Genomic DNA, 26,463 nt, shown 5'->3' on the forward strand with positions numbered 1-26,463 from the left:
ATAATTCTCTTATATTTAAATTACCAATATTATAAATTTATAATAAAAAGGCGGGAAACCCTAAGAAGCCGAAAACCCGCGAGGGCAGATATAGAGGTCGATAGCTTTCTCATCGTCTCAGAAAAAAGAATGGGAAGAGAAGACGAGGAGATCAGAGTAGCGAAGCTGGGGTACAAAGAGGCGGTTCGGGATGGGAACCACGAGGAAGAAGCGCGGTGGGCGAACGTGATCGGCGACCTCCTCAAGAGGAGGGGGGAGTACGTTGAGGCTCTGAGGTGGCTCCGAATCGATTACGAGGTATCGGCGAAGTATCTTCCCCAGAAGCAGCTTCTTGCGACATGCCAGTCGCTTGGCGAGGTCTACCTCCGGCTACAGCGCTTCAAAGAAGCACTCCACTATCAGGTCATAATTGTTTAAAGTTTAATTTGCTCAATCTATTTGAATGGTTGCAAGTATTGTTTAGAATCCTTTACACGGTGATACAGTCACTGCACTATATCACCATATCCTTATTCTATAACACCGCTATTAGCATTTAATTGTATTGGAGTATTTCTTCTTTTTCTGTTTCATTTCTTTTGCTTATTTTGGTTGGCTGGTTGTATCGTTGTTTTAGTCGAGTGAATACTTAGGCGGTGATTGCAAGAAACGAAGGGGTTGAATTAGTTCTGCTATAGATTTTTTACAGAGAAATTTTAATATTTTTTTATCCTTTTTCATTATCTATTGCGTGTTCTGCGCCACTTTGGTATCAGGGTATTGATCCATGGCCGACGGTAGCAAGACTCTTGGGAATGACATAAATATCATGTGCTATTTTGAATTAGTGCTCCGTCTTGAGGAAATAACGTTATAGGTGCGCCGCGCTGTACTATGCAACGCTTGCTATTTTGTGCGATTGACATCTATACTTGAAGATGTCCTTGTTTTTAGTCATTCATTGTTGAACTACTTAAAGTATTTGAGTCTGGTGCTAACCTTATTATGAGAGAACAAGTTATATCTTAAACTCACCAAATGTGATTTTGCTGCTGCTCCTGTCCATTTTTGGGTTTCGTCATTAATGCTCAAGGGGTACAAGCTGCCCCACACAAAAATTGATGCAATCACGTTGTGGCCTATGCCTCAATCGTTGAAGTCCATTGCCTTGCTATTTTCTGTAGTTGTTTTATATGACACTTTAGCTCCATGATGGGACATACAACCAATTGCCTGAAGCAAGGTTTATTTTCCTGTGATCTTGATTAGCAATTGAGTTTTGAAGTCATCAAATACAAACTATGTGAAGCTCCGGTGCTTGCAACTCATGATTTTGAGATCCCATTTTAAGTTGAAATAGATGCTTTGACAATCGGTATCGAGGTTGTGTTATCACAGAAGGGCAAGTCTATATAATTTTTAATGAAAAATTATGTGCGGCTCGTTGAAGGTGGTCAATGTACAAACGTGAGTTGTGTATGATAGTTCAGCCCTTGGAACATTTAGAGCGTTTTCTTCTATATTAGAATTTTTATTCTCTTTAGCTATCATTAGTCCCTACAATTCCTGAAGACAACACAATCTAAAGCCGGATGCATGCATGGTTTATTCCTCCATAAAATCAACTTTGTTTTTAAACATAAAATAGGAGAAATCATATGGATAGGCGTTGCTCAGCGACCATGCTTGTCTCCTGGTTACTCTTTAGACTAGCATCATTAAAATGGAGACGTTGCAACATCTTTAGACTAGCATCTATGCAGAAGAAAATAATTTTTTACCATGGTAGAAATGCATCAATCATTTTCTTAATAAAGACTACTCCATACTTAAAAGATTTATCTTCAAGGAAAATTAGTTGCACATGCCGGCATGTCACTCCAATGACATTTAATTAGAAAGCTCCATGGAGGTGAACTCAACGCTCATACTGGCCAGGATAAGACCCTAATATTACTGCAAATCATTTCCTCTAGTTAAAACTCCATCGTGACATCTACAAATTTGTTGAAAGATGTTCCACTTATCACATGTACAAGGGGTTTATGCAAAACACCACACCACCTTATACATACTCATATCAGTCCTTGATTCAATTTGGTAGGATTTAAGCTTTGTTTTATGTTTGGTCTCTGGTGTAACTTAAATTCCAGAACCAAATAGGAGAATATTAGGATAAACAGGACACCACTTTTAGTAAACAAAAACCAACAACAACAGAAAGAAAACTTAATAGAAACAGATGTAATAGAACTTCTAGGAAACTTAGCAAAAATAAACTAATATATAAAATAAACTGTCCTCAGAACAACCTTACAAAAAGGTCACCTCACATGCAAATATGAAAATTAGGTATTGGTGTTTCAAGGAAAAATTCAAACCAGAGGTTCGCCACAGAAATCTTGATTCAACACCGATCGACACTCCTCCGACAAATACCAATAAACTGACCAAACAACACACCACACTTGCTATATTTGGAGAAGAATGATACAATTGGAAGGGAAACCGTGGAGAGATGAAATAGATAGAAGACTAGAGGAAGAATTAAGTAGAGGAAGATGGTAGATCTCAAGCTAGGAAGAAAAACCCTCAAGTTTAGAAACAGGCAAAGGGATGTACTTCAGATGTGATGAGAGGTACACGCCGGGGCATATGTGTAAGAACCAAACTCTTTAAGTTCTCACCATTTGTAATGACGAGGAAGTTGAGGAGGGGTGTGAGAGTGTGGCAGTGGTGGAAGAGGAGGAAGAGTTGCATCTTGATATGACCGAAGTCTTCTTAAACTCAGTGGCGAGGTTCACCCCGAATCACACTATAAATGTGATAGGAGAAATATTTGACAGAGAATTGATGGTGCTGATCGACAGTGGGGCTACTCACAACTTTATCTCCAATCAGGTTGTTGACTAATTGGGGATGAAATTGGTGGACATCGGGGGCTATGAGGTGATTATGAGCACTTGGAAAGTGGAGATGGATAGAGGAGTGTGTAGGGGAGTGGTGCTGACTATTCAGGGGGTTCAGGTGAGAGAGGATTTTCTCCCATTAGAGTTAAGGGGCATTAATGTCATCTTGGGGATGAAATGACAATATATCTTAAGAGATACCAATGTCAATTGGGGGATATTAACGATAAAGCTGGTGTTGGAAGGAAGAAGAGTGATGATCTGGGGAGATGCAGGGTTGTCCAAGGCCTTGGTATCCCTCAATGCTATGGTCAGGACCATATAGAAGGTGGGAGGAGGATTTATGGTGAAATTGCAGAGCTTAGAAGGGATCATATTAGAGGAAGAGGGGGCAATCTTCTTTCAGTACAACATCTCATCTAGTAGTTTAGTGAGGTCTTTCAGCCACCTCAAGGCTTTTCACCATTGAAGGAGCAAGAGCATGTCATCACCTTAAGGGAGGTGGTGTTGCTGATTAGTGTCCGACTATACCATTACCCTCAAATTTAGAAGGACGAGATTGAGAAGCAGATCTGAGAGATGCTGGAGGCGGGATCATCAGATTGAGTGTGAGTCCATTTTCTAGCCCAGTCTTGCTGGTTAAGAAGAAGTATCAGAGCTGGAATTTCTTCATTGATTACCATGCTTTGAATAAAGAGACAGTGCTGGACAGTTTTCCTATACCGATGATCGATGAGCTACTAGATGAACTGTGTGGAGCAGTGGTGTTCACCAAGGTGGGTTTGAATTTAGGATACTATCAAATCAGGATGAGGGAGGAGGATGTCTCGAAAACTGCTTTCAGGGCATATGAGGGGTATTACGAGTTCCTGGTGATGTCGTTTGGATTCACGAACGCCCTTGCCACTTTCTAGTAGCTCATGAACTGTGTACAAACCATATCTCCAGAAGTTCGTATTGGTTTTCTTTGATGACATACTAGTTTACAATAGGTCGATGGGGGAGCACTTGGAGCATGTGAGGGTGGTTTTGGAAGTATTACAGGAACATCTGCTATGGGCCAACCTGAAGAAGTGTTGCTTTGCAGAAGACTGTGGAATACTTGGGGCATGTGATCTCTCAGGAGGGGGTGTCTGCCAATCAGGCTAATATTGAGGCAATGCTGAAATGGCTTCTACTTAGGAATCTGAGAGAGCTGATGGGTTTCCTAAGTTTGACAGGATACTACAAGAGATTTGTGAGAGGATACAACACTATAAGATGTCCATTAACTGAGCAACTAAATAAGGATAGATTCTTGTGGGGAGAGACGACTATATAGTCCTTTAAGAGATTGAAGAAAGTCATGACCACAATACCGATTTTGGCCCTATCAGATTTCAATCATATTTTTGTGGTAGAGACGGATGCATCAGGATATGGGTTGGGGGTCGTGCTTATGCAGAATCACAGACCCATAGCCTACTTAAGACAAATGTTGACAACCCGAGCTAGGTTGAAGTTAGTCTATGAGAGGGAATTGATGGCTATTGTGTTAGCCATTCAGAAGTGGCGATCATACTTGTTGGGTCAGCATTTTATTGACAGGGAGAACCAGATGAGCTTAAAGTTCCTGTTGGAGTAGAGGATGGTGGTTGAGGAGCATTGGAGATGATTGTCAAAGCTATTAGGCTATGATTTTGAGATTCATTATAGGTCAGGATTAGAGAACAAGGCGGCAGATGCCTTGTCCAGATGCATGAGGGAGCTCCAGGAGTTGGTTATGTCAATACCACTAATGTTGGACTAGGGGCTATAAAGGAGGAGAGTGTGCTGGATGAGGAGTTGGGAAAAATTAGAGTAGATCTTTTAAAGGATGACAACCGTTACCCACCTACTCTCTAGATGGGGAGAGATTATTGTATCATGGGAGGTTTGTGATGTTTAGGACCTCAGTTCATATTCCACAGTTGCTACAAGAGTTTCACGGGAGCATTGTTGGAGGTCAATCTGGTGTACAAAATGCATACAAGAGACTGACAATGGAGCTGTATTGGAGGGTGATGCACTAGGATGTGGAAGAGATGGTAGCTAGATATGAGGTGTGCCACCGGAATAAGTACATGACTGTGGCTCGTAGGGGGTTACTTCAACCTATAGCTCTACCTGATAGGGTGTGGGAGGAGGTCACCATGGACTTTATTGATGGGTTACCTCGATCGGAAGGGTTTACTGTGATTATTGTGATAGTTGACAGATTGAGCAAGTACGCTCACTTCATCCCCCTATGAAATCCTTAAACGACAATTATAGTAGCAGCCACATTCATCAGGGAGGTGGTCAAGCTACATGGGATACCATAGTCTATATTATCTAACATAGATAAGGTGTTCCTTAGTCATTTTTGAAGGGAGTTGTTTAGCCTATAAGACAATGCTGAAGATGAGCACCGCTTACCACCCCCAGATATATTGGTAGACAGTAGGGAACAAGAGCTTGGTGACATACTTGCGGTGTTTTGCTTCAGAAACACCTAGGGCATTGGTAAAGTGGCTGGCATGAGCAAAATATTGGTACAACACTTCTACCACTCGACCTCCCAGATGACTCCTTTCAATGTGCAATACGGGAGATACCCTCCACATTTGCTACATTTTGGGTAGAGCCGCAGACCAATATCTTTAATAGAGCAGTACCTGAATGAAAATGATAGAGTGCTGGAGGAGTTAAAAAGACATATGCTGAGAGCTTAACAAATTATGATGAAGCAGGTGGGTGGGCACATGAAGGACATCCAGTTTTCCATTGGGGATAGAGTATTCTTAAAGTTTCGACCCTACAGACATAGGACAGTAGCCAACATAATGATTGAAAAGCTAGCCCCGAGGTACTTTGGCCCTTATGAGGTGTTGGAGAGGATTTGAGCAGTGGCCTATCTCTTAAAGTTACCCTCGACTGCTTCCATACACCCTGTGTTCCATGTATCACAATTGATGAGAGTTGTGGGGATCATAAAACTAGTTCATAATTACCAGGGCCGTTGACAGAGGATCTAGAGGTGATTTTAGAACTACTAGAGCTTTAAGGGGTACGACAAGTAGAGGGAGAGCCCAAGGAAGTGTTTATTAAGTGGAAGAACAACCTGATTATGATGCCAAATGGGAGTCATATGAGAAGGTAAAACATCACTTTTCCTCCTTCCACCTTGAGGACAATGTGACTATTTGGGAGGAGAGTATTGATTGACTAATCCCTGGATCGGTCCAGCCGATCCACCATGAACGATCCATGTGTACAGGAGGCGAAACAGGGGAGTTCTGCCCCCATCATTGTCACCTCAATCCTAGTGGGGTTCACAGACTTAATTAGGGGGACTTTTGAAGGGGAGGGGGGATTTAGGAGGAAAAATTCAAATAGAATGGGCTATTTTAGGATTTACCTAATTATTGTATGCTTAAGTATGTTTTGGTGGCTAGATTTAGTTTTTTATCTCTATTTTTGCTGATTTTTTTCTTGTTCTTAGTTCTTGCTTGGGTTCTAGCGGCGTCTAGAGATTTGGGAGAGCCGGATCTTCTTCTCCAATAGAAGATCCATTGTATCTTGTTTGTCTTCTTTTGTATTTCTTCAGTCTAAACGCTATTTAAGTGTTTTGCCACAAGATTCTTCTCTATCTCTGGTTTTATATTGCTGAAATTTCAATTTCAGCCAAAAATTTCTGCACTTGTTACCTAATAGAAGCCTAGCCTTCTTATGTGTTCCATTTATATTGCAAAATATTGTCTTTTTAAATACATTCATCTCATAGGTTTCAGGGAAATTCCTAATCCAGCTTCTGGCTTATCCTATTACTTTCAAACATGAATTTTCATGCTATAATTCCCTTGGATTGCAGAAAAAGCATCTGGAGCTTGCCAATGATTCTGATGACGTTATTGAACAACAGAGAGCAAGCACACAACTAGGCCGAACTTACCACGAAATGTTTTTAAAATCAGAAAGCGATCACCATGCAGTAAGAAGTGCCAAGAAATACTTCAAGTTGGCTATGAAACTGGCACGGTCTCTCAAGGAAAATCCTCCCTCCAAAACAAATTGTTTCTTTATGAAAGAATATATCGATGCACACAATAATATTGGTATGCTTGAAATGGACCTGGACAATCTGGAAGAAGCCAAGAAAACGCTTCTTGAGGGTTTAATGATATGTGATGAAGAAGAAGTCAATGAAGATGATGATGGGCGCAGCAGGCTTCATCATAATCTTGGAAGTGTCTATTTGGAACTGCGGGAATGGAATAAGGCAAGGAACCACATAGAGAAAGACATATTAATTTGTAAACAGATTGGACATCCCCAAGGTGAAGCAAAGGGGTTCATCAATCTTGGTGAACTGCATTATCGAGTACAAAAGTATGATGAAGCTATTCTTTGCTATCAGAAGGCAATGGATATTGCAAAAAGCATGGAGGATGAGGATTCCTTAGTCGATCATATTTCTCAGAATGTTAATACTGTAAAAGAAGCATCTAAGGTGTTCGAGTCATTGAAAAAAGATGAGCAAAAACTCAGAAGACTGATGAGGGCCACAAGTGATGCTCGTGGAACAGCAAATGAAAGAAAGTGCCTGCTAGAGCAAAACGTTTGTTTGGATAGTCTGATTGAAAAATCCAGCATGATTTTTGCATGGCCAAAGGTTTGTATGGCATGTCTATCTTGCATTTCATCTTTTCTGTCTGTGATTGTTTTTCTCCAGGAATGGTCAAACAGTCATTATTTATTCCTTAATAAGATTGCGAGAACCACTCTTGGTGGAAATAATGACTCTTACATTTCTCTGAGACGAATAAGTGATGTTATCAACCACCAGTAAAACAATTAATATCATTTTCTAGCTCCGTGATTAAACTATTCTAAGAGAAAACTCAATTAATTTGAACTTCGAAGGAACCTCAGCGGATGGTAGGCTTCAGGTTGTGTTTTATGATATTTTTGCATGAACTGTAAGTGTCTCGATCTTATAAGATCAATATAAGTGCTAAATAAAATCTGAAGTTGTCTCTGTCTATATTGTGTCCCGTATATGTCCGAGGATGGAAATTCAAGTATATTGTTAGTTACCATAGTCCATATTCTTTTGGTGATTTACCTCTTGATCTTGGTTATGATCAAATTCTTCTTTAGGGAAAATACTTAGTTGAATTCTTTCGTATTATGAATTCAAATATATGTGAGTTTATTGCCATAGTCATAATGAGTATACACCTAGTTTTGTTTCATTGAGCCGAAGACACTAGTATTCATTAAACTGGATGTTCGTACTGTGATTCCTTGGAAACTTCCAGCTGTACTATGATTTAGTTTTTTAGATAAAAGTATTTGTAGTCATGGAAAGTTAGGGAAACCATTTAATCACTATTGAAAATGCCATTATCTTTAAAGAAAAGGGCATAGCCAATGCATGAGATTCCCTTCTATATAGGATGGATGGTGAGGGACTGATATACACAACGCTACTCCTACAATTTAGAGATTTTATTTCAGTGAATCTAATTAATGACCTCCACGTAATAAATGGAGACAATCTAACTATTTCTTCAAGCTTGACCTTGTTAAAAAATACAAGATTAATAAATAGTTCTGTGTGAATTGAACCGGCGATCTCTTTGAAGAACACTCCCAAATTTGATTTTGTGACTTGTGCCCACAATTATCCAATTTGTTCTTCCAAATAATTTCTTTTTTTTATCTTAACTATCAGCATCAAGAATTTGCAAAAAGGAAGAAAAGAGTAGCAACTGAGCTGTGTGACAAGGAAAAACTCAGTGATTCTTTTCTGGTTATAGGAGAGTCTTACCAGAAACTCAGAAACTTTGGCAAAGCACGCAAATGGTATATGAAAAGTTGGAATGTCTACAGGTCTATTGGTAACCTCGAGGTTTGTCATTTATGATTTCTTTTGCATTCCTGAACCACGTAGTAGCCGGTGGATCAAGTTCTTAACATAATATGTTATATTTATTGGCTAAATTTTTCCATTAAGTTGTTCTTTTGCTTGCTTACCTCTGCAATTTAATGTTGTATTAGTAGTCGATGCCAATATTTGGTTTGATGACACTTTTAAATGGTAATTATGAAAAATGGCATTTAAACTTTATTTTGATTATTTATAGTGTCGGTTAAGTTTGTTGACATCTAAATATCAAATAATATAATGGTTAAAATAAATGGTAAAAAAATAAAGATCTTATTGATCATCTAAAGATATAATTACATTATTTTGAGTTAGTTGAACCAAACATACAACTTTTTTATCTGATTAACACTGTAACACTGCAATCTAAATAACATTAACCAATCAGCCCCTCTCTGGCTTCTATATTGTTTAGGATTATTGTAACTGTACCATTGTCCTTTGGAATTTTTCTTTGTTGTGAAGCTCGTTTCAATCTTTTAGTGGTCATAAATCTGGAAGGCTCATTTTTATGGTATCGTGCACTACATGTATCTTTCAATATTTCTATTCTAATAATTTGCAGGATTTTTTCATTTACTGGCATCGTATTTTATGATTATGAGAACTTCAGGGGCAAGCGTTAGCCAAGATTAATGTTGGTGAGGTTTTGGATTCTTCGGGTGACTGGGTTGGAGCACTGGAGGCATTTGAGGAAGGTTATAGGTGATATATCTGTGTTAGTGGAATTTGTGCAAAACTTTTTTAATTGGCAGCGTATAACTTGAATAATGTAAAATGTTGTTTATTCTTCTTTTGAATGGTAAATGACGCTTTTGTTGACTTTATCTGCATGCAGAATATCAGTCAAAGGGAACTTACTTTCTGTACAATTATCAGCACTTGATAACATGCATTATAGTCATATGATCAGATTTGACAATGTTGAAGAAGCCAGGTATGCTTGTTGACGTTTAGAACTTCAGAAATTAGCCCTTATATTTTGGAACTCCTTTAAGTGGATGGGTTTGTGCAAGTTCTTGTGTGCACTTAAGAGACTGTTGTTTACCTAAACCTCATATTGAGTTGTGCTTTTACAGGAAATTACAGATTGAGATTCAAAATGTGAGGCGTTTACTGAATGGAGGTGATTTACTGATGAGAGTGGATCAGGATTATTGCTCTGAAACTGAAACAGAGGGCGTTGTTGCATCTGATCCTACACCTATTGAATGTGATTCCTGGGATATTAATAATCCTGCAGCTTTTGAAGTTAAGCTAAGTGCTGTCACTGATGATGAACTTGATGATGATGTTCCTTTGAGAATGATTGCTCAGAAATGCAAAAAATCATCCAAGATGGAGATGTCTTCATTAAACACAAAAGCCAAATCAGCAAATAGTTTGGGTGAGGGTTCATCTGGAAATTTAACCAACCACCAGTCTCTTGGTCGCAAGCGTGTTCGTGTGGTTATTTCCGACGGGGAAGATGAAGAACCTGGGCTGGTGCAACAACCAAGAAAAATGAACCATGGGAAACCTATTGAGGATGTGGCTACTTCTTGTGGAGGTTTACCTTAAACAGTTTCTATTTGAGTTTTTATGTTGAAAAAGGAGTTTTTTTTTAGCTCTTTCATGAATCTTTTGTTTTAATGTACCATTTTACCATTGGAGTTTGTTTTTATTCCCTTCTTTTATCTGTCCAATAATATAGTCCTTTTTTGCTCGTTATTCACAGATATCAAGCTGGATGAAATAGGTGGTTTTAGTGTTGGGCAGGTGATTTTATTCACAAACATTGGTGCTTGAATTATTTTTAAGTATCGGTGCCTTATTTATATTCTCTCTCTCTGTCTCCTTTTGTATATGTATTATTACTAGATAAGTGCATATTTTTATTTGAACTTTCACTGTCCATTAGAATGTTCCAGTTTTTCTCATTTTTCCATTTTACGTTCTTTATCCTGTTGGAAATAATTCCATTATATATCATGCAACTTCAGCAGGGTTTAGTAAATTTTAATGTTTTGAAATATAAATTAGATGCCTCTACTCCAACTCAGGTTGAAGAGAGTGCCTGTTCTTTCAAATCAAAAAGCTCCAAATCAATTGCTGATAATGCCACAGAATTCGGATCTGCTAGTAATGTGGAAATATCCAATGCATCCAAGTCTACGGCTTGTGGATCAAAACTGCATGTTTGTCAGACCCCCAGTGCTTGTCTAGAGGTCAATAGTGGTGCTGGTTGTACTCTCCCAGTAGATGATCATGGTGTAAGTAACATATATTGACAATGTTCCTTTTCTTATTCTTTGATTAGTTTTTTCTTAAATACTCTGTTACCGATCAACTTATTCACTGATTTTTGTTGTGTGCGGGAAAACTGTTTAAAGTAAAAACTGAACTAAACTGAAAAACATATTAGTTTGGTTTGGTCTTTTTTGTTGTTTGGTTCAGTACCAACTTATTAAAATTCATTTCTGTTCACTGTTTGTAACTTGGTTTAAGCTAGATCAAAATTGAATCAAGCTTGTATATATCAATTTTGAGCCATTTTCTATTAGCCCCAATGTACCTTATTCATCCATCTAGGACGTGTATAAGCCCAACAGTTCCAAACCAAGTCTTAATAAAATGAAATATATTTGAACCAAATCAAATCAATTATATTACATGGGTTCTGTCCTTAAAGAAAATATCGAGTTGAAAGTAGGCCAAATTTAGTTGCTTTGCTTGATTTTATTTCTATTCTAGTTGGTTTGATTTGCGTATGATAATGCCTTGAGATATTATGATGTTATAAATTCTAGGGTTAAAATTAGATGATTAGAGTCGATAAGGGACATGAGACTCTCTATAAGAGAAATATGATAGAGATTTAGAGGAAAATTTTATAAAATTGTTATTAGATTGTCCATTCTATAAGGATATGATTGTTGGCTATGCTATGACTGATAGTCAAAATAAGTGTGATTGAAATAAGAATATTTAAATGGATTTGTAAAATTAGCAAGATAATTGAAAATTATTATACTAGTGAGATGGTAGGGATAACACCTATTAAACATATAAGGTAATAGAAAATAGATTTTAGTGATTTGTGTAGATACAATGGAGGTAAAGGATGCACCAAAAAGATAGGTAAGTAAATTTAATGTGAAAGGTTTAATAAGGTGAAATAGATATACCAAAGTGTCATGACTAGAAGTTACATAAAATAGTTACCACTGCTTTTAGTTTTTTTTTTTTAAATTACCACTGCATTTAGTTCTAACTTGGAATGAATGGAATAAGGATTCTTGAAGTTGATCATAAGTTATTTGGATAAGATTGATGATGATGATGTTAATGGTTTGTTTTAAAATACTTTGTAGCATGAATACTTAAACTACTTTTATGCCTTTTTTCTTTTTCAGATGGAAACCTATGCTGCTGCTGCTTTTCCGTAGTTATTTATATTCGTCCATAAAAATTGTTTGTTGAAGTTAGGAGATTTTGTTGAATTACATCAATTCCTCACTATTTGTTATTGTGTAGTGGCCTGTACTGTTTAAAGTTGGTCGTGACTCGATTTATGTGGATATGAATTGTTGCTTGACGGGGAACATATTAAACATTGATCATCTTAAAGTTGAGGTGGCTTGTGCCTTCTTTCTTGGGCTCTTTGAAGAGAAGCGATCTGAAGGTATTATTCGTCACTCTTTTAATCTTTTTGTCCAATCAGTATAATTTGTAGACCTAATTTTCTGAGGTTACTTAGATTGGGATTGCTGTAGCATAAGCTGGAAGCACCTAATGCATAATAAAACGTTATCTTCTCAACCTAAATGGTATCATTTCCCATGTTGTAAGTGAATGACAGATTTAGAAATTTAGGCCTTGTAATGACCTATAAAGATTGAAAATAATTACGGTTACCTTGTTAGTCTGAGATGTTGCACTTGCTGTTAGAAGAATTTCAAACTCAAATATCTGTTCCATTTTCCCCCTCCTTTTTAGAATACAAATATTTGAACTGAGATATCTTAATAGGGAATGAATAATCTAAAAATTTGATGAAATGCTGTTTTGCAAACCTTACCTTGTTATTGACCTCAAATAAATTAAATAATGGAAAGATTTGAAGCTAATGATCTAATACTTTGTTATTGTTAGTGTAGAGTTTTGCATATTAAGAAGGTTCTTCATATATAGTGAGTAGTGTAGGTTTATTTCATTGTATCTTGACTTGTTATCCCCATATTCCTATTATACATAGGGAGTTTCTCTAGTGAATAAGATGCATAAATAATTCTTTGTTCTTGCATGGTATAAGACCTCGCCCTTCATTTTGACCCTCAACCCTACTGTCGATCTTTCTTGCCCTTGCTGCTAATACACTAACTCATGCATGCTAATTTACCTATTCGCATGCTTTATCCCACTCGATAATGATGACACAAGCTTTCTTCATCATGCTTTCTGTGACTACAAACCTCTTTAACTTTCCCTTTATGCCCACAACACCTGCATTTTGGCTTTCTCTATTGTGCCTTACTTTATTGTGGCTGCTCTTGACTCATCACATTTTGCCATACCTACTTTTTACTTACTCACACTCGTGATTCGTCGTCCTGAGGTCTGTTGGGGTCGCGTTATCTTTCATCCCGAGGTTCGTCATGGTCAAGCACAGTCCGTCGTTGTCGTGTCTGTTCCGAGCTTAGCAGTCGAGATCCGCTTCGCCACCGTCGAAATGTTTTGGCTGATGCAATAATTGTCGTCGTCCAAGGCTCGCTGTCAAGATCCGCTCCGCCGCTGTCGAGATGTGTCGTCCCGAACACGTCCGTCCGCGTCCCAAGCACATCCGTCCGTCGTCTTCCCAAGCTCGTTCCCACGAATCCCGCGCAGTCAAGCGGCTCGTTGAGTCGACGAGTCGAGTCCAACGCCTGTTCGAGCTCGATAAACCTTCTAGGTCTACAACAACAATAATTACAAGCCTTTATCCCATTAAGTAGGGTTGGGTACATTAATCCTTTTTCTCCATTATGTCTAATTAAGAGTTAAATTCTCATTTAAATTTAATAAAAAAATATAATTTTTAATACTTTCTAACCAAGTCTTTTTATGTCTACATCTACCTTTCTTAATATATGCAGGATCTAATACATCTACTCTCCTAACATGGTCATCAAAAGGTCAACGTTTTATGTGAACAAACTATCTAAGGCAACTCTCGCTAGTTTTATTTACCACTAGAGCTATGGGTGTTAATATTTGACCTGACCTGAAACCCGACCTAGAAAATTGTGTTCATGTCGACCCGCTTGCTAGATGGGTCGTGTTTGGGTTTCATTTTCTGACCCATTTCTAAAATCGGGTCGGGTTAACCCGAAAACCCAAAATCAACATGTAAAGCAAAATTTGCCTAACAAAGGACTTAATGATCTTTCAAGTACATGTAAAATCAACAAAGTGCTTTCTATTGCTCATAACTTATAGACGTAGCTATTGGGGATTATGCAAACTTAGATTGTCATATATATATATAATATAAGGTTATGATTTCATTTTTTTTATTCCTGGAATTAAAGGTAATGAATACACGAAAAAGAATGAGTATTTGAAAATTGGAGTAGGAAGAATATGTCATATTTAATTCCCAGATTATTCCGTTGAAGTTCATTCTATTGAATTAAATTTTGAATTCAGAGTTCAAGCTTATGTTTTATCATTTTTTTTCAATGTTCAGGTGTTGTAAGAACGTTATTTTATTTCACTAATTGAACTGTAATATTTAGGTCTTGTTCCTGTGATTCACCAGCTAGTCTGCTGTGGGAAAGATCTACGCTCTCAGGAAACAACCGAAGATATGAAAAACCTACTTTCGCAAAAGGTTTGCATTGAAGTTGTTATAAGTGGTGAGAATTTATAACATTAACTAATCATTTGCATATTGATACTTCCTACATTTACTCGTTACGCTCTCCCTCAAATCTTCACTTCTCCCGACAGAACTACAAAAAGGAAAAAGCAAAAAAGTTCACTTGTTTTCCCTAAACCATTTTCTGCTGTTTACAGCCACTTAAAATGCTCCTAGGTAATTAAAGAAACTTCTTTCCACTTCGGTATTTGAAGTAAAAAACCATTAAGCAAATAGGATAAAGCTTGTTTTATGATGCGTTTGAAGCGTTAATTAGGAAAGATCAGATATTCACTTTCTCTTCCAGCTTTGTATGATAGATGTAGATGCATTTGAACTTCATGCTTTTAATGTTGATGCTTGTGCTTCTCAGCCTGCTCCCAACAATCAGAGCCTATGCTTCTTTAAGTTTAGGGACCATTGAGAAAAAAATTGAACTATTCTTTGGGTTATTTATGGGAGGCCATTTTAACCTTAGACCATCTAAAATGCCCAATTTTTCCCTTGGCTCCTCAAATCTGATCCAACATATTCCATTGACCTCTCAAATCTATACAACAGAGGTATTATTTTAGATCATATTTGAATAGTAAAAGGATTAAATTGATCACATTTGTAATTTTGGATTAAAATGACCTCATAGATATAGTCCAAGTATCATTTTGATCTTTTTTCTCAAATCCATCTTTTCCTTAACTTGAATTAGGTGCATGTTTCACACACCTCTTGATAAAATATGAGATCGAATACTTCATTTATCTTTAAAATCTAATAAGTAGAACTTTAAACCTTTATGCTATTTTGATAAAGCTAAAATATTCTGATTTTCTTTTTTTACTTTTTTATTCTTTAAATTGTTCTTAGGCATCTAACTAGTTAGGCTAAGGCTAATTATGATGGTATTGAAGATGATGATGATGAACTTATTCCTTGACATATGGATCCAATTAATTTATATACGTCAATAATGATAATGGTTATGATTATGACGAGGACATCGACAGATGCTACCGATATGTTTATCGACGAAGGAATCGTAGATCTACGGCTACGATTCAGCGCCTCTACTTTTGATACATTTTCCATGTTATGATTATTTAGTTATTTATTGTTTTCCGCATTTACCCCTTTGGGGAGTTGTCTTGTTATTGTAGCCCAGAGGGCAATGTTATACTTTTCCTTTTCATGATTGGAGACCTATATATAGGGGTCTCATATGTTGCATTTTTTTTTTTATGAATGATATGATGTTTTCTTGATCTTCTTCTTCTTCTTCTTGTGAGTGCACATGAGAAAAGGGAGAGCCCAACGTGTGGGCAAGCGCATTACCTACCAGTCACCGGAAGAGTCCGTGGCTCGTGGTTTTCTTCTACATTCTCTAGTTTATCTTCGTTATCACCAATCGGCCTCTCTTCACTCTTCCGCCTTCAACCCACAACCAAAACACCTTCACTTTGATACCACCTATTTCTTCTTCCAAAAACCCATCCGCCGGACTAGCCTTGGTCACCTCAACCCGACGCCAAATCCCCCTCCTTTGATTGCCGGTCCCCTCCTTCATTATCCAAGCATTATGATGATTTCAATCATCATAATGACTCCCTAATTTAGCTCTAGCATGTAAGGAAGGAATTAGAAAAAATTGAAATTCAAAATTTGAAATTCAAAAACTTTCCTTATTTGTGAAATCTAAATAAGGAAAGTTTTCAATTTTGAATCAAATCTGAATTTAATTTAGAAAGGACTCATTATTTTTCCTCCTAATTGTCCAAACTTGTTTGGAAAAAGCTTAATTCCCCCAAAATCCCCTCCCCCCTCTCTCTTCATACCGCCGGCCCCTTCATGGGCTTCTCCCCATTAATACTCAATTAACGCCCTAATTGCTAATTAATTTGAAATCGAATTTCAAATTAGTTCCCATCAAATTTACTCAAAATCTGAAATTATTTTTCAGATTTGGATTAAACCACCCCCTCATCCTAACCTAACCTAAGCTCCTTCATCTAAAACACCCGCCCCCTCTTTCTCCTTTGGCCGCCCCCTCCTTGCGCCCTCTTGGGAACTGTGATTGGCTCATGACACTTGAAACCAAGAGAAGAAGACAACATCTCCTCCCCACCTCGTCATTGGTGCATGACCAATCCTGAAATCAACCACAGATTTGTATTCGACGATCAAGGGAGGACGAACATACTTGGATCTCCGTTCTTTGATGTTTTCTTCAGCAACGACGAAACGATCGAAGGCAACGACGAAACGGTCGAAGGCTACATCAACCGAGTCTTGTACCAACTGTGTCAATTGAAGAGCATCTTCCACCAGGCCGTTGGGTAATCGTCGGCCACCCACCACCTCCTCCACAGCCGGCTACTGCTCCGTCAACGAAGGTCATCGGCGCCGTCTTCCTAGTGATATTTTTCTTCGTGTGGTTCATCTTTCTCCGCTAAAGCCTACAAGTGATTGAGTGAGAAGGTCCTCGAGGCGAACCTCTCGTTGTTAAATGTTGGATTATGTTATGTGTACTTAACATTTACTCTTGTCTTGAACTTTGATTGAATTGTTTTGTTAATCACAATTGCACTTCTTTGGCCTAAGCAAATTGAATACTTTAGATTCTTTGTTTTCTTTTATGTGCAAGCAATAATTTTTCATTAGCAAAGTTTTCTTCGATTGTTCCTTTAATTTCGCACGTAACTCCTATTAGATTCACATCAGATTAACTTGATCCTTGGCATATATATGGAGGTAGTTAATATGTCTTTGGTGATCTGTTTGATTGGTTTTATTATAGCTATATTTTTTATCCTTGACTTAACTAAGATTATATTTTGATACGCCGCTTAATCTATTGATCTATGCCATGTATCTGGTATCTTAAATTTGGAATTCATTTTATAAATACTTATGATTTTTTGTCTTTATTTGATATTTTAAGATACATATTTTTCAAATTTGTTCAATTGTTGTTATTAGGTAGATATTCTGCCACCTTTTCTATATTATAACAAGCCGCAACGCCGCAATGCTGCATGTTAAATTTAGAATTATTGTAGAACAGATATCCAATCGCCGCTATTGCATTTTCTAGTACTATTATGCTCTCAAACCTAGCACCGCAACACTCCAAAACACAGCGCCGCATTGCTCCAGTTCAAACAGAAATTCAAATTTTTTACAACATTTACCTCTTTAAACACATTTCATATTTTTGGGTTATACAGTGGATATATGAATTGTTGGTCTTTCAAAAATAAAAAATAATATGGAACATTTGTGAGGCATTATGTTCCTTTTGGAGCAATTCTACATAATTTAATTCTTTCTTAGCATCTGCTTTCCGGTTTGGATAATGCTCACTTTTGCTTTTATAGAATGGGTGCCAAAACGCCTTATGAAGTTGTATATGGATTTCTGTGATAAGTCGACTGAAGCACCTAGTCATAAGTTGCTGAAAAAATTGTATAATTTGGAGGTAAGTACTTTGGTAAGAATATTTTTAAGTTTTTTACATTTGTTTTGAATTAATTGATACAACTATGACAAATGAGGTGGATCGCTTATCTTTTTAAGCTTGCATTAGGTTTCAGAAGATGAAGTCATTGTATCAGATTGTGCCTTACAGGATAGATCAATACTGTCTTTCTTACATGCACTTGAGGTCCACAAAACAGTTGCACTATTAGACATTTCTCATAATTCCTTAGGTATGTTCTCTAATATAGCTTTGCTAGTGTAGACAATTTCATAACTGGTTTTGTACAATGTTACTGCACATGATCTTTATTATGAAGTTGCGCTGCCACAGTTCATTATTTTGTTGCCTTACAGGAAACGAGACAATGGAAAAAATCCAACAAATTTTTACCTCTTCAAACCAAAAATATGGTGGTCTAACTCTGGATTTGCATTGCAATCGGTTTGGTCCAACTGCTTTATTCCAGGTTTTTATGTTACCAGCTTCAACAGTTGTATTCATTTTATCATGTTCTGATGCCGATATATATGCTGTTTTCATAAATAAAAACTTTAAAAAGTTAAATAAGCTGTCAAATTTTTATTTTATTTTATTTTATACCTTTTTCACAACAAATCTGCAACTAAGGTTAAAATTTATGTTACTTGAACTCAAAATTGTTTTTCCTTTTCTTGACAAGTATTTGTCTTTATGAACAGATATGTGAATGCCCAGTCATGTTCAAACGTCTTGAAGTGCTTAATCTATCTCAGAATCGTCTCACAGATGCTTGCAGTTCATACCTTTCTACCATCCTTGAAAATTGCCAAGGTTTCAAAAAATATATTTTTTCAAGCTGTTGTTTGTTTTAACAATTTTGGATTTATATTGAAATGGCCAATCTATTATGAAATTTGGTGGTTGCAAGGTATGTTGATTCTTATAATTGGCTAGTAAACTTTCAATAGCTGAACTTTCTTTCTCAAATGTTTATTGCATGATAAAACTAAGAAATTGAAGAAAGTCAGGATATTGTCATCTGGATTAGGGAATTGATATCATATATCATTATTTAGACTGCATTATATTACTGTGTTGTGATTCTTCACATTCATCATAAAATCTTACTTTCTAAATGATCTGAAATATTCAATTATGTGCAAGTTGATTTGCATTCAACGTACTAATATGTCAAGTTTGTTTGGTTTCATATGTCAATTTTTGACAACGTGGTTGACAATTTTATCTTTTCGGATGGTGATTACTTTTGCTAGTTCTGGTATTTAATAGATGAATACCAATGTATTTAGACCAAATAAAATTATATCTCCGAATGAATCATATTATTGTGAATGCTTTTTTAAAAATTCGATCAGATTTGTAGCAAACCATTTGACATAAAAATCTTTCCCGTAAAATATCTTCTTATATTAGTTTCATGTATTATTTTGTAGCACTCTACAACTTGAAAATAGAACAATGCTCTTTAACGTCTAGAACAATTCAGAAGCTCGCAGACTGCTTGCATGGTGGATCTGTGCTTTCACATCTTTCGATAGGTGCACCTTAAAATTTGCTCTTGAGAAATATATGTATTTTTTGTTTTCAATTCATTTCATCTAATTATTATTCCTCAATCTACGAGTCTTGCAGGAAAGAATAATCCTATATCTGCAAATACGATGGTTAATCTGCTCTCCAAACTTTCATCTTTGAAATGGTATATATCTAAAAGACCGTTATAGATAATGGTGCATATTTTCATTTAATACAACGTGGGACTCTTAAATACTTATTTGGTTTTGCAGTTTCTCAGAACTAAGTCTTACTGGTATAAGGTTAAACAAGCCTGTAGTAGACGGGCTTTGCCATCTTGCCAAGTCATCCAGTTTTTCTGCATTGTTTCTTGGAGGAACCTGTATGGGAGCTGTGGGTGAATTTCCTTTTTCAAGCCCTTCATATTCAGGAACTTCTGCCATCAAAATACATAAATATATTTTTTCTGTTAATGTAGGACGGGGCAATGAGGTTAACTGAGGCATTAAGTTGTGGACCACAAGAGTTGGAGAAGTTGGATCTGTCTGTCTGTGGCATTACCTCTGATTTTATTGGCAAAATTTGTGAACATATTGTTCAGATTAATGGTATTGTAGAGCTGAATCTTGGAGGAAATTCCATTGGTGATGAGGTTTTCTCTTTCTCATTTCAAAGGCTGATTTTGTTTCCTCTATTACATCTAAAACTAATCAGATACTTATTTTGAGGTTAAAATGTATCACAGGGTTGCTATGCGTTGGAATGCATGCTTTCTGATCCACAATGCAGTGTCAAATCTCTTATTCTGGACAGATGCCATCTTGGGCTTGGTGGAATACTTCGAATTATTGTTGCTTTAGCAGGTCTGTAGAACACACAACCTTTCATTATCCAAGAACATGAAGGAATAATACAAAATCAGACATTGCTCTCTTATTAAGATAATAAAATGCTGGATATCAATTACTTTACCTGCTTATTTGAGATTAGTAAAACTTATTAAATCAACTTAGGTCCATTTTCATGAAAGAATAATAACAAATACAATAGTGTCTCATTGAATTTTATTTTTTGGATGATCATAGCATATGTTTCTCATGTGTTGGCTATATTATTGTATTAACATCTAAGGTTTGCAGCGTGCTATATCTTTTTGGTATTCGTTGTGTGCTAAAAATAATCTAAAATCAAAAGAGTTTTTTTTGGTATGTCGTATATATAATTTACTTGCTTCTTCAATACACATTTAAAGACATAGTTGACTCAGTTCTGAGTAATTTTTTGGGATGACACGCCAATACTCTATTCAAGTTAGTGATCATGTTCAAAAGCTTAGAAATGGGTGTTAATGAACTTGCTGAGCCTTTTGCAGAGATAGAGCGGATTTTAGAATGACCATATCTTTTTCCTAGGATAAGATATTTATTGTTGTTTGGATGGATGGTAGTTTGGTACTTTTGGTGAGGCAAATGATGGGTAAGGAATACACTTCTTTTGGAGAGGATGAACAAATGGTGATTGAAGTTATATATCAATAGTCAATTCCCTTTTAACCTTAAAACTTTAGTCTATGGGTGAGGGTCAAGCACTTGATACTTCTACGCCAACATATATTTTTTAACTATTAAATATTAGATTAACTTAGGGGTATAACTAAGTCAAGATGACTTATGAGCTAATTATAATTTGACTCAATAAATAGCTCGTGACTTGAATAAGATGAGTTAACAAGTTAAGTTTAAGCTAGCTTAATTCAACCTTGTCGGCTTGTAAGCTAAGTCATGTAAACAATTTTTTTATAAAATACACTTAAAATTCATTTGAATTCTTGGATTTTAAGTAGAAAGTTATTAAAAAAATCTCAAAATTTTAGTTCTTTTGACTCAATTTGATTCTTCATGAGAGTTAGCACTCTTAAACATTAAGCAAAAATCACATGAACCACTTGATCTTAGGCAAACCTTTGGCTTTGATTTCAATTGTTGGGGAAAGTGTGGGTATTAGAGCAATAATATTGTCAAAAGCAAAGAAAAATATTTTGCCAAAAAATGCCAGAAAAATATAAGAGAGCATTAATGCAACAAAATAAGTGAATTCTAAGGCGCATCATATTAATATTTTAATTTCTATGAATCATGGTAATTTGAAACCTTAGGAAGTAATAAATTATTTTATTATGTGAACTTTATCAATGTATTAGTAGTGAGCTAGGAATTGATTCCACATGTGCATGGGCCATGCAATGGTGGTCGACCAAACCATTATTCTCTCAAGCTCAAACCAAGCCAGCTTAAGCTCGGCTATCTTGTATTCACGTATGTTTTTGTTTTGTGCAATTGTGCACAAAAGCATTGATGAATGAGTGCTAATGCATGTTGCGTTTACGGTTAGATGCAATGGGAATTTGGCTGATATTAGAAGTCTGCCAGAATATCAATTTTTTTGGAACTTGGATCAATATTATACAGGCCTGGGCTTGGAAGGGTGAGAGTTAAGTGAAATTATTCTGTGCAGATACAAATCCCGTCCGGAGGTCAATCAGAGCGCGTCATGTCACCTCTTTGTTGTATACCGTGACTGTGTATCAGGCGACGTGGCCCGCTCTGATTTGCCTCCAGAAGGTCCGGTGTCCGCACAAAATAATTTCTCAAGAGTTCCAGAGTTAGGGAGAGGAAGATTAGTTTTAAATTATGTTTTCCCTCGTTTGGAGAAGATCCGAATAAATTTTTTTTCAATCTGCTTTGGTTTTCCCATTGTTGAATTTAAAATCAGTCGAAGCAGAAATGCATCGGCCGTCGCTGCTTTTCTTTCCTAGTCCAACGCATACACCTTAAGAAATAACAAGATTTGGGTCGTAAACAAAGAAAATACAGGTTTCTTCCAAATTCAAAATCATTCAAATCTTATCTTTTAACGCTTCCTTAATCGTAATTTACAGGAAATGAATCTTTGGAAGAACTCCATCTTGTCGAAAACGTCGATATTGCCATTGAGAGAGCTTTAGAGTACCAACCTAAGACAGACACACCTGCAACATCAAAGACCGTCTGCAATACTAACAGGGAGCTTGAAGTTGCCGACAGCGAAGACGAGGAGGCTTCAAAGGATGGTGCTGGCAAGCAAAATCCTTCGATATGCTTTCCTCTGATTCAGGAGCTATCGGTTGGGATAGATGCAGCAAAGCAGCTTCAATTGCTTGATCTAAGCAAGAATGGATTCTCGACTGAAGCAATAGAGAGCTTGTGCTTGTCCTGGTCTTCAGCAAGATCAAGATGTAGTCAAGTGGCTTATAAGCATCACAATCAGGAGGATCAAACCTTACATTTTTCTGTAGTAGGAAGGAGGTGTTGTGGTGTTAGGAGCTGTTGCAAGAGAGACTGATGGGCTTAGGGTTTACATTTTTGTATCTTTTTGTTGAAAATGGGCAGAGGCGGATGTGTATTTAGATTATAAGATGAATTATGTACAAAATGGTGGAATAAATGAATTTGGCTTCACATCTTTTGCGACAGCTTTTTTTGTTGATTTCTTAATCAGTTTTCAAGTGCAAACCTTTTCAGTTTGAGAAATTTTGTATTAACAAGATGTTTTAGAAAGCATTAAGAAAATTGTCTTAAATGAAGTTTAAATTGATGGATATAAGCTCGGGTTAGTTACTTGGCATGGCAAAACTGTTAATTAAACGATGGAGGGAGGTTTTCGATGATTTTATGTTAGGGATAAAACAAAATGTACAAATATAAATAGAAAAAAAAAACATTAATGCATCATATTAGTTTGTCCTCTGATGTTGAGTACCCACCCATACCCAACCACGAGGTCCTGGGCGTACCCATACCCACCCATGCCCATTGGGTATGGGTGGGTACTTGGGTGGGTGTGGGTATGGGCACCCAATGCAGGGCTCTGTTTTCAAGTGCAAAACTTTTTAGTTTGAGAAATTTTGTATTAACAAGATGTTTTAGAAAGCATTAAGAAAATTGTCTTAAATGAAGTCTAAATTGATGGATATAAGCTCGGGTTAGTTACTTGGCATGGCAAAACTGTCAATTAAACGATGGAGGGAGGTTTTCGATGATTTTATGTTAGGGATAAAACAAAATGTACAAATATAAATAGAAAAAAAAAACATTAATGCATCATAAAAAAATTCTGTGATTAGGCATGAATTTCTATGCATGTTTGATTTGAAAAAAAATTTAAATTAAATTTGAGATCATGTGAACTTTAATTTTAAGAAATTTATTGTCAAATTGAATGTCTCGACGGGACAATTCTAACAAAATCGAAAGTGGTTCAATCATAACCTAAATGAGCTCAAATCAAGGAAAGGTTTCAAAAATGTAATTGGAAACTTGAGAACCAAAATTCAAGGATCAAATGATCTCCAATTTTAGTATGTCTATAGTAGAATCGAGTAGCCTGATGAGATGAATCAAACTAGCCAAAGATAACTTTATTTCAACATCATTAAAACTCTTAAATACTGAAGAAATGATATGGGCATCAGTTAAGTTCCCAACATTATAAAGGGGGTTCAATTAAAACAATAAAGTTGTTGAATGTTCTCACTTCTCAAATTAGTTGTTTAAGACAATTAAGTTCCCTAACATTAGATAAAGCAGTCTCCACTTTAGTGTCCTAACAATCCCCATCAAACATAGTTTCCTAATATGCCAATTTCACATCCCCAGCCACAAATAAGGTTCATTTGAGGAGAGATTATTACGTGCGGAGTCTAGACGTAGAGAACCGTTCGATTTTTGTGACTGTGAATAGTAAAAGCACAGTTATAGTTCGTCACTACGCTTTTACTGTTCAATGTTGTGCTTTTACTATTCAAAGTAGCAAAATCGAACGGTTCTCCAGATCTAGACTTCTCACGTAATAATCTCTCATGTTTGAGATGAATACAACATTTTATAAAGATGATTGTAAAATTGTAAGAGAAAAATAACATAACTATTTTAATTACAAAAAGCCATTTTCCATTATCTAAATTTTTGAAAAAAAAAAACATAGAAAACAACAAGAAAATAATAGCCAAATAAAATTATAATTATTAGTTGAAAAATAAGTCACCAAAAAAATTGTCCTAAATAAATTCATAATCTTTTTTTCATTTTGGAAGAATTAGCTTCCATCTCTCTCTCTCTCTCTCTCTCTCTCTCTCTCTCTCTCTCTTTATTTTTTATTTTTTATTTTATTTTTATTTTATTTTATTTTTTTGCTTAAATTTTGAGAAAAACTGACAATGCCAACGCAGGGGCAAATTATTAGGCCTGGTCGCCAGACTTAGACATAGCTCCGGACACTAATAAAATACTGATATGTGGAATGTACACGTGTCCGCATAATTTTAAGTCAAACGTGTCAAAAGAGCAGGTAAAGTGCAGATAAAGCATAGTCAAAGCGCATTTAAAATGCCCTAAAGTGCATTCAAAGAGCAGTCAAAAAACACAATCAAAGTGTAGTCCACGTGGCAAGTTTTAATTGAATGGCCGAACCAATTTTTAGGTCCGGTGACCGGACCTAATAATTTGCCCAATATGGGAGAAAAATATTACTTCCAGCTCTGCATTCGTCCGGAGGCCACGTCACCCGGACCCGCTGGAGGTTTATTTTCCGGCACTTGATCTGTAAATGCTACCGCCGAAAGCTGAGAGAATAATCAAAATTTAAATTTTTTTTTTAAAGGGATTAGCCTTAACCGTCCCGAACTAATCGGCTAGAATACTGATTCAGCAGCGAACTTTACTCACCCTCCATCTCCAAGTCTGATGTCGCAGGTGAATGTACCCCATAATCCAAGTTTACACAATCGCAGCAGTGAACTTCCAGATTCACCACCGAAGAAGAAGGTAAAATGTGGATTTCCAGCCTCCTTTGATCGAGCAATGTTCTCAAAATCAGGCCCAACCTTTGCAATGAACTGACACAAGACCTCGATGCTTCGAACAACACCTTCATCTGGCCTCGGTGGAGGCAATGCAAGATTCTCAGAAGCTTCTCCATCAACCAGAGGACCCTTATTCCCTTCTCTAGAACCTTCACCTGGAGCATTATCAAGCTCTAGAGCAGTTGAATCAGCCTTAGAATATGTAGCAAGAACTTGCAGGGAATCACTCGGAAAGACATCTAATGCAGGGATTGGGGCAGGAGGCGACGGTGGAAGCGGTGGAGGAAATGATGGTGGTGGTGGAGGTGGAGGTGGCGACGGGGGTGGAATTGCAGGTGGATGGGCATCTATTATAGAACTCTTCCCTGTAAAAGGTGTGGGGATTGCCAATTCAAAATTAGGATGTGGAGGAGGTGGATTTGGCGCATTAGTAGGCCATGGAGGTTGGGTAGAAGCATTAACAATCCCGGGACGGGGTGGATGAAGGGTGTGGTAAAATACTTGTCCTTGGGGCTGCGAGTTAGGCATTGATGTGGGCTAAAGCATCCTAGGAGGCGGTGGTAATGGCATGGGTAGAGGGAGACCAGCCAGTGGATAAGGAGGGACTCCAGGTGTACTTCCATTTGCATGAGTTTGGAGTGGCGGTGGCGGTGGCGGGGGCGGCGGTGGTAGCGGCGGCGGCGGTGGAAGCTGCATATAAGGCTGTGTGGAACTCACAGGAGTTTGCAGGAAAGGAGTTGGACCAGAATAAGCTTGCTGGTAACTCGGAGGAGGTTGTGGTGGTGGTGGTGGTGGCGGCGGCGGCAAAGGCTGCCTGAAATGTGGAGCATAATTCTTTTGCCCACCATACATCTTTCA

General features: G+C 37.0%; 1 protein-coding gene across 3 annotated transcripts; it reads left to right on the forward strand.

Moving 5' to 3' along the window:
* Positions 1–60: 60 nt before the first annotated feature.
* On the forward strand, positions 61–23,217 carry LOC110097363 (protein TONSOKU). Of its 3 annotated transcripts, none has more exons than XM_020823707.2 (20): positions 61–402; positions 6,760–7,560; positions 8,626–8,802; positions 9,452–9,543; positions 9,677–9,775; positions 9,918–10,387; positions 10,556–10,596; positions 10,881–11,090; positions 12,355–12,502; positions 14,595–14,714; positions 18,088–18,188; positions 18,297–18,420; positions 18,545–18,657; positions 18,890–19,001; positions 19,625–19,729; positions 19,824–19,890; positions 19,979–20,099; positions 20,185–20,358; positions 20,452–20,569; positions 22,645–23,217. In XM_020823707.2, the coding sequence occupies exons 1-20, from the start codon at positions 130–132 to the stop codon at positions 23,085–23,087; spliced, it is 3,909 nt and encodes a 1,302-aa protein (XP_020679366.1). In that variant the 5' UTR covers positions 61–129; the 3' UTR covers positions 23,088–23,217. The 3 variants fall into 3 exon arrangements, with proteins under 3 accessions (XP_020679366.1, XP_028554658.1, XP_020679375.1); XM_028698825.1 differs by having other exon boundaries at positions 18,339–18,420; XM_020823716.2 differs by lacking the exons at positions 20,452–20,569; positions 22,645–23,217 and having other exon boundaries at positions 19,979–20,103; positions 20,185–20,339.
* Positions 23,218–26,463: the final 3,246 nt, after the last annotated feature.

Source organism: Dendrobium catenatum, unplaced genomic scaffold (assembly GCF_001605985.2).
Source record: "Dendrobium catenatum unplaced genomic scaffold, ASM160598v2 fragScaff_scaffold_1157, whole genome shotgun sequence".
Taxonomy (NCBI): domain Eukaryota; kingdom Viridiplantae; phylum Streptophyta; class Magnoliopsida; order Asparagales; family Orchidaceae; genus Dendrobium; species Dendrobium catenatum.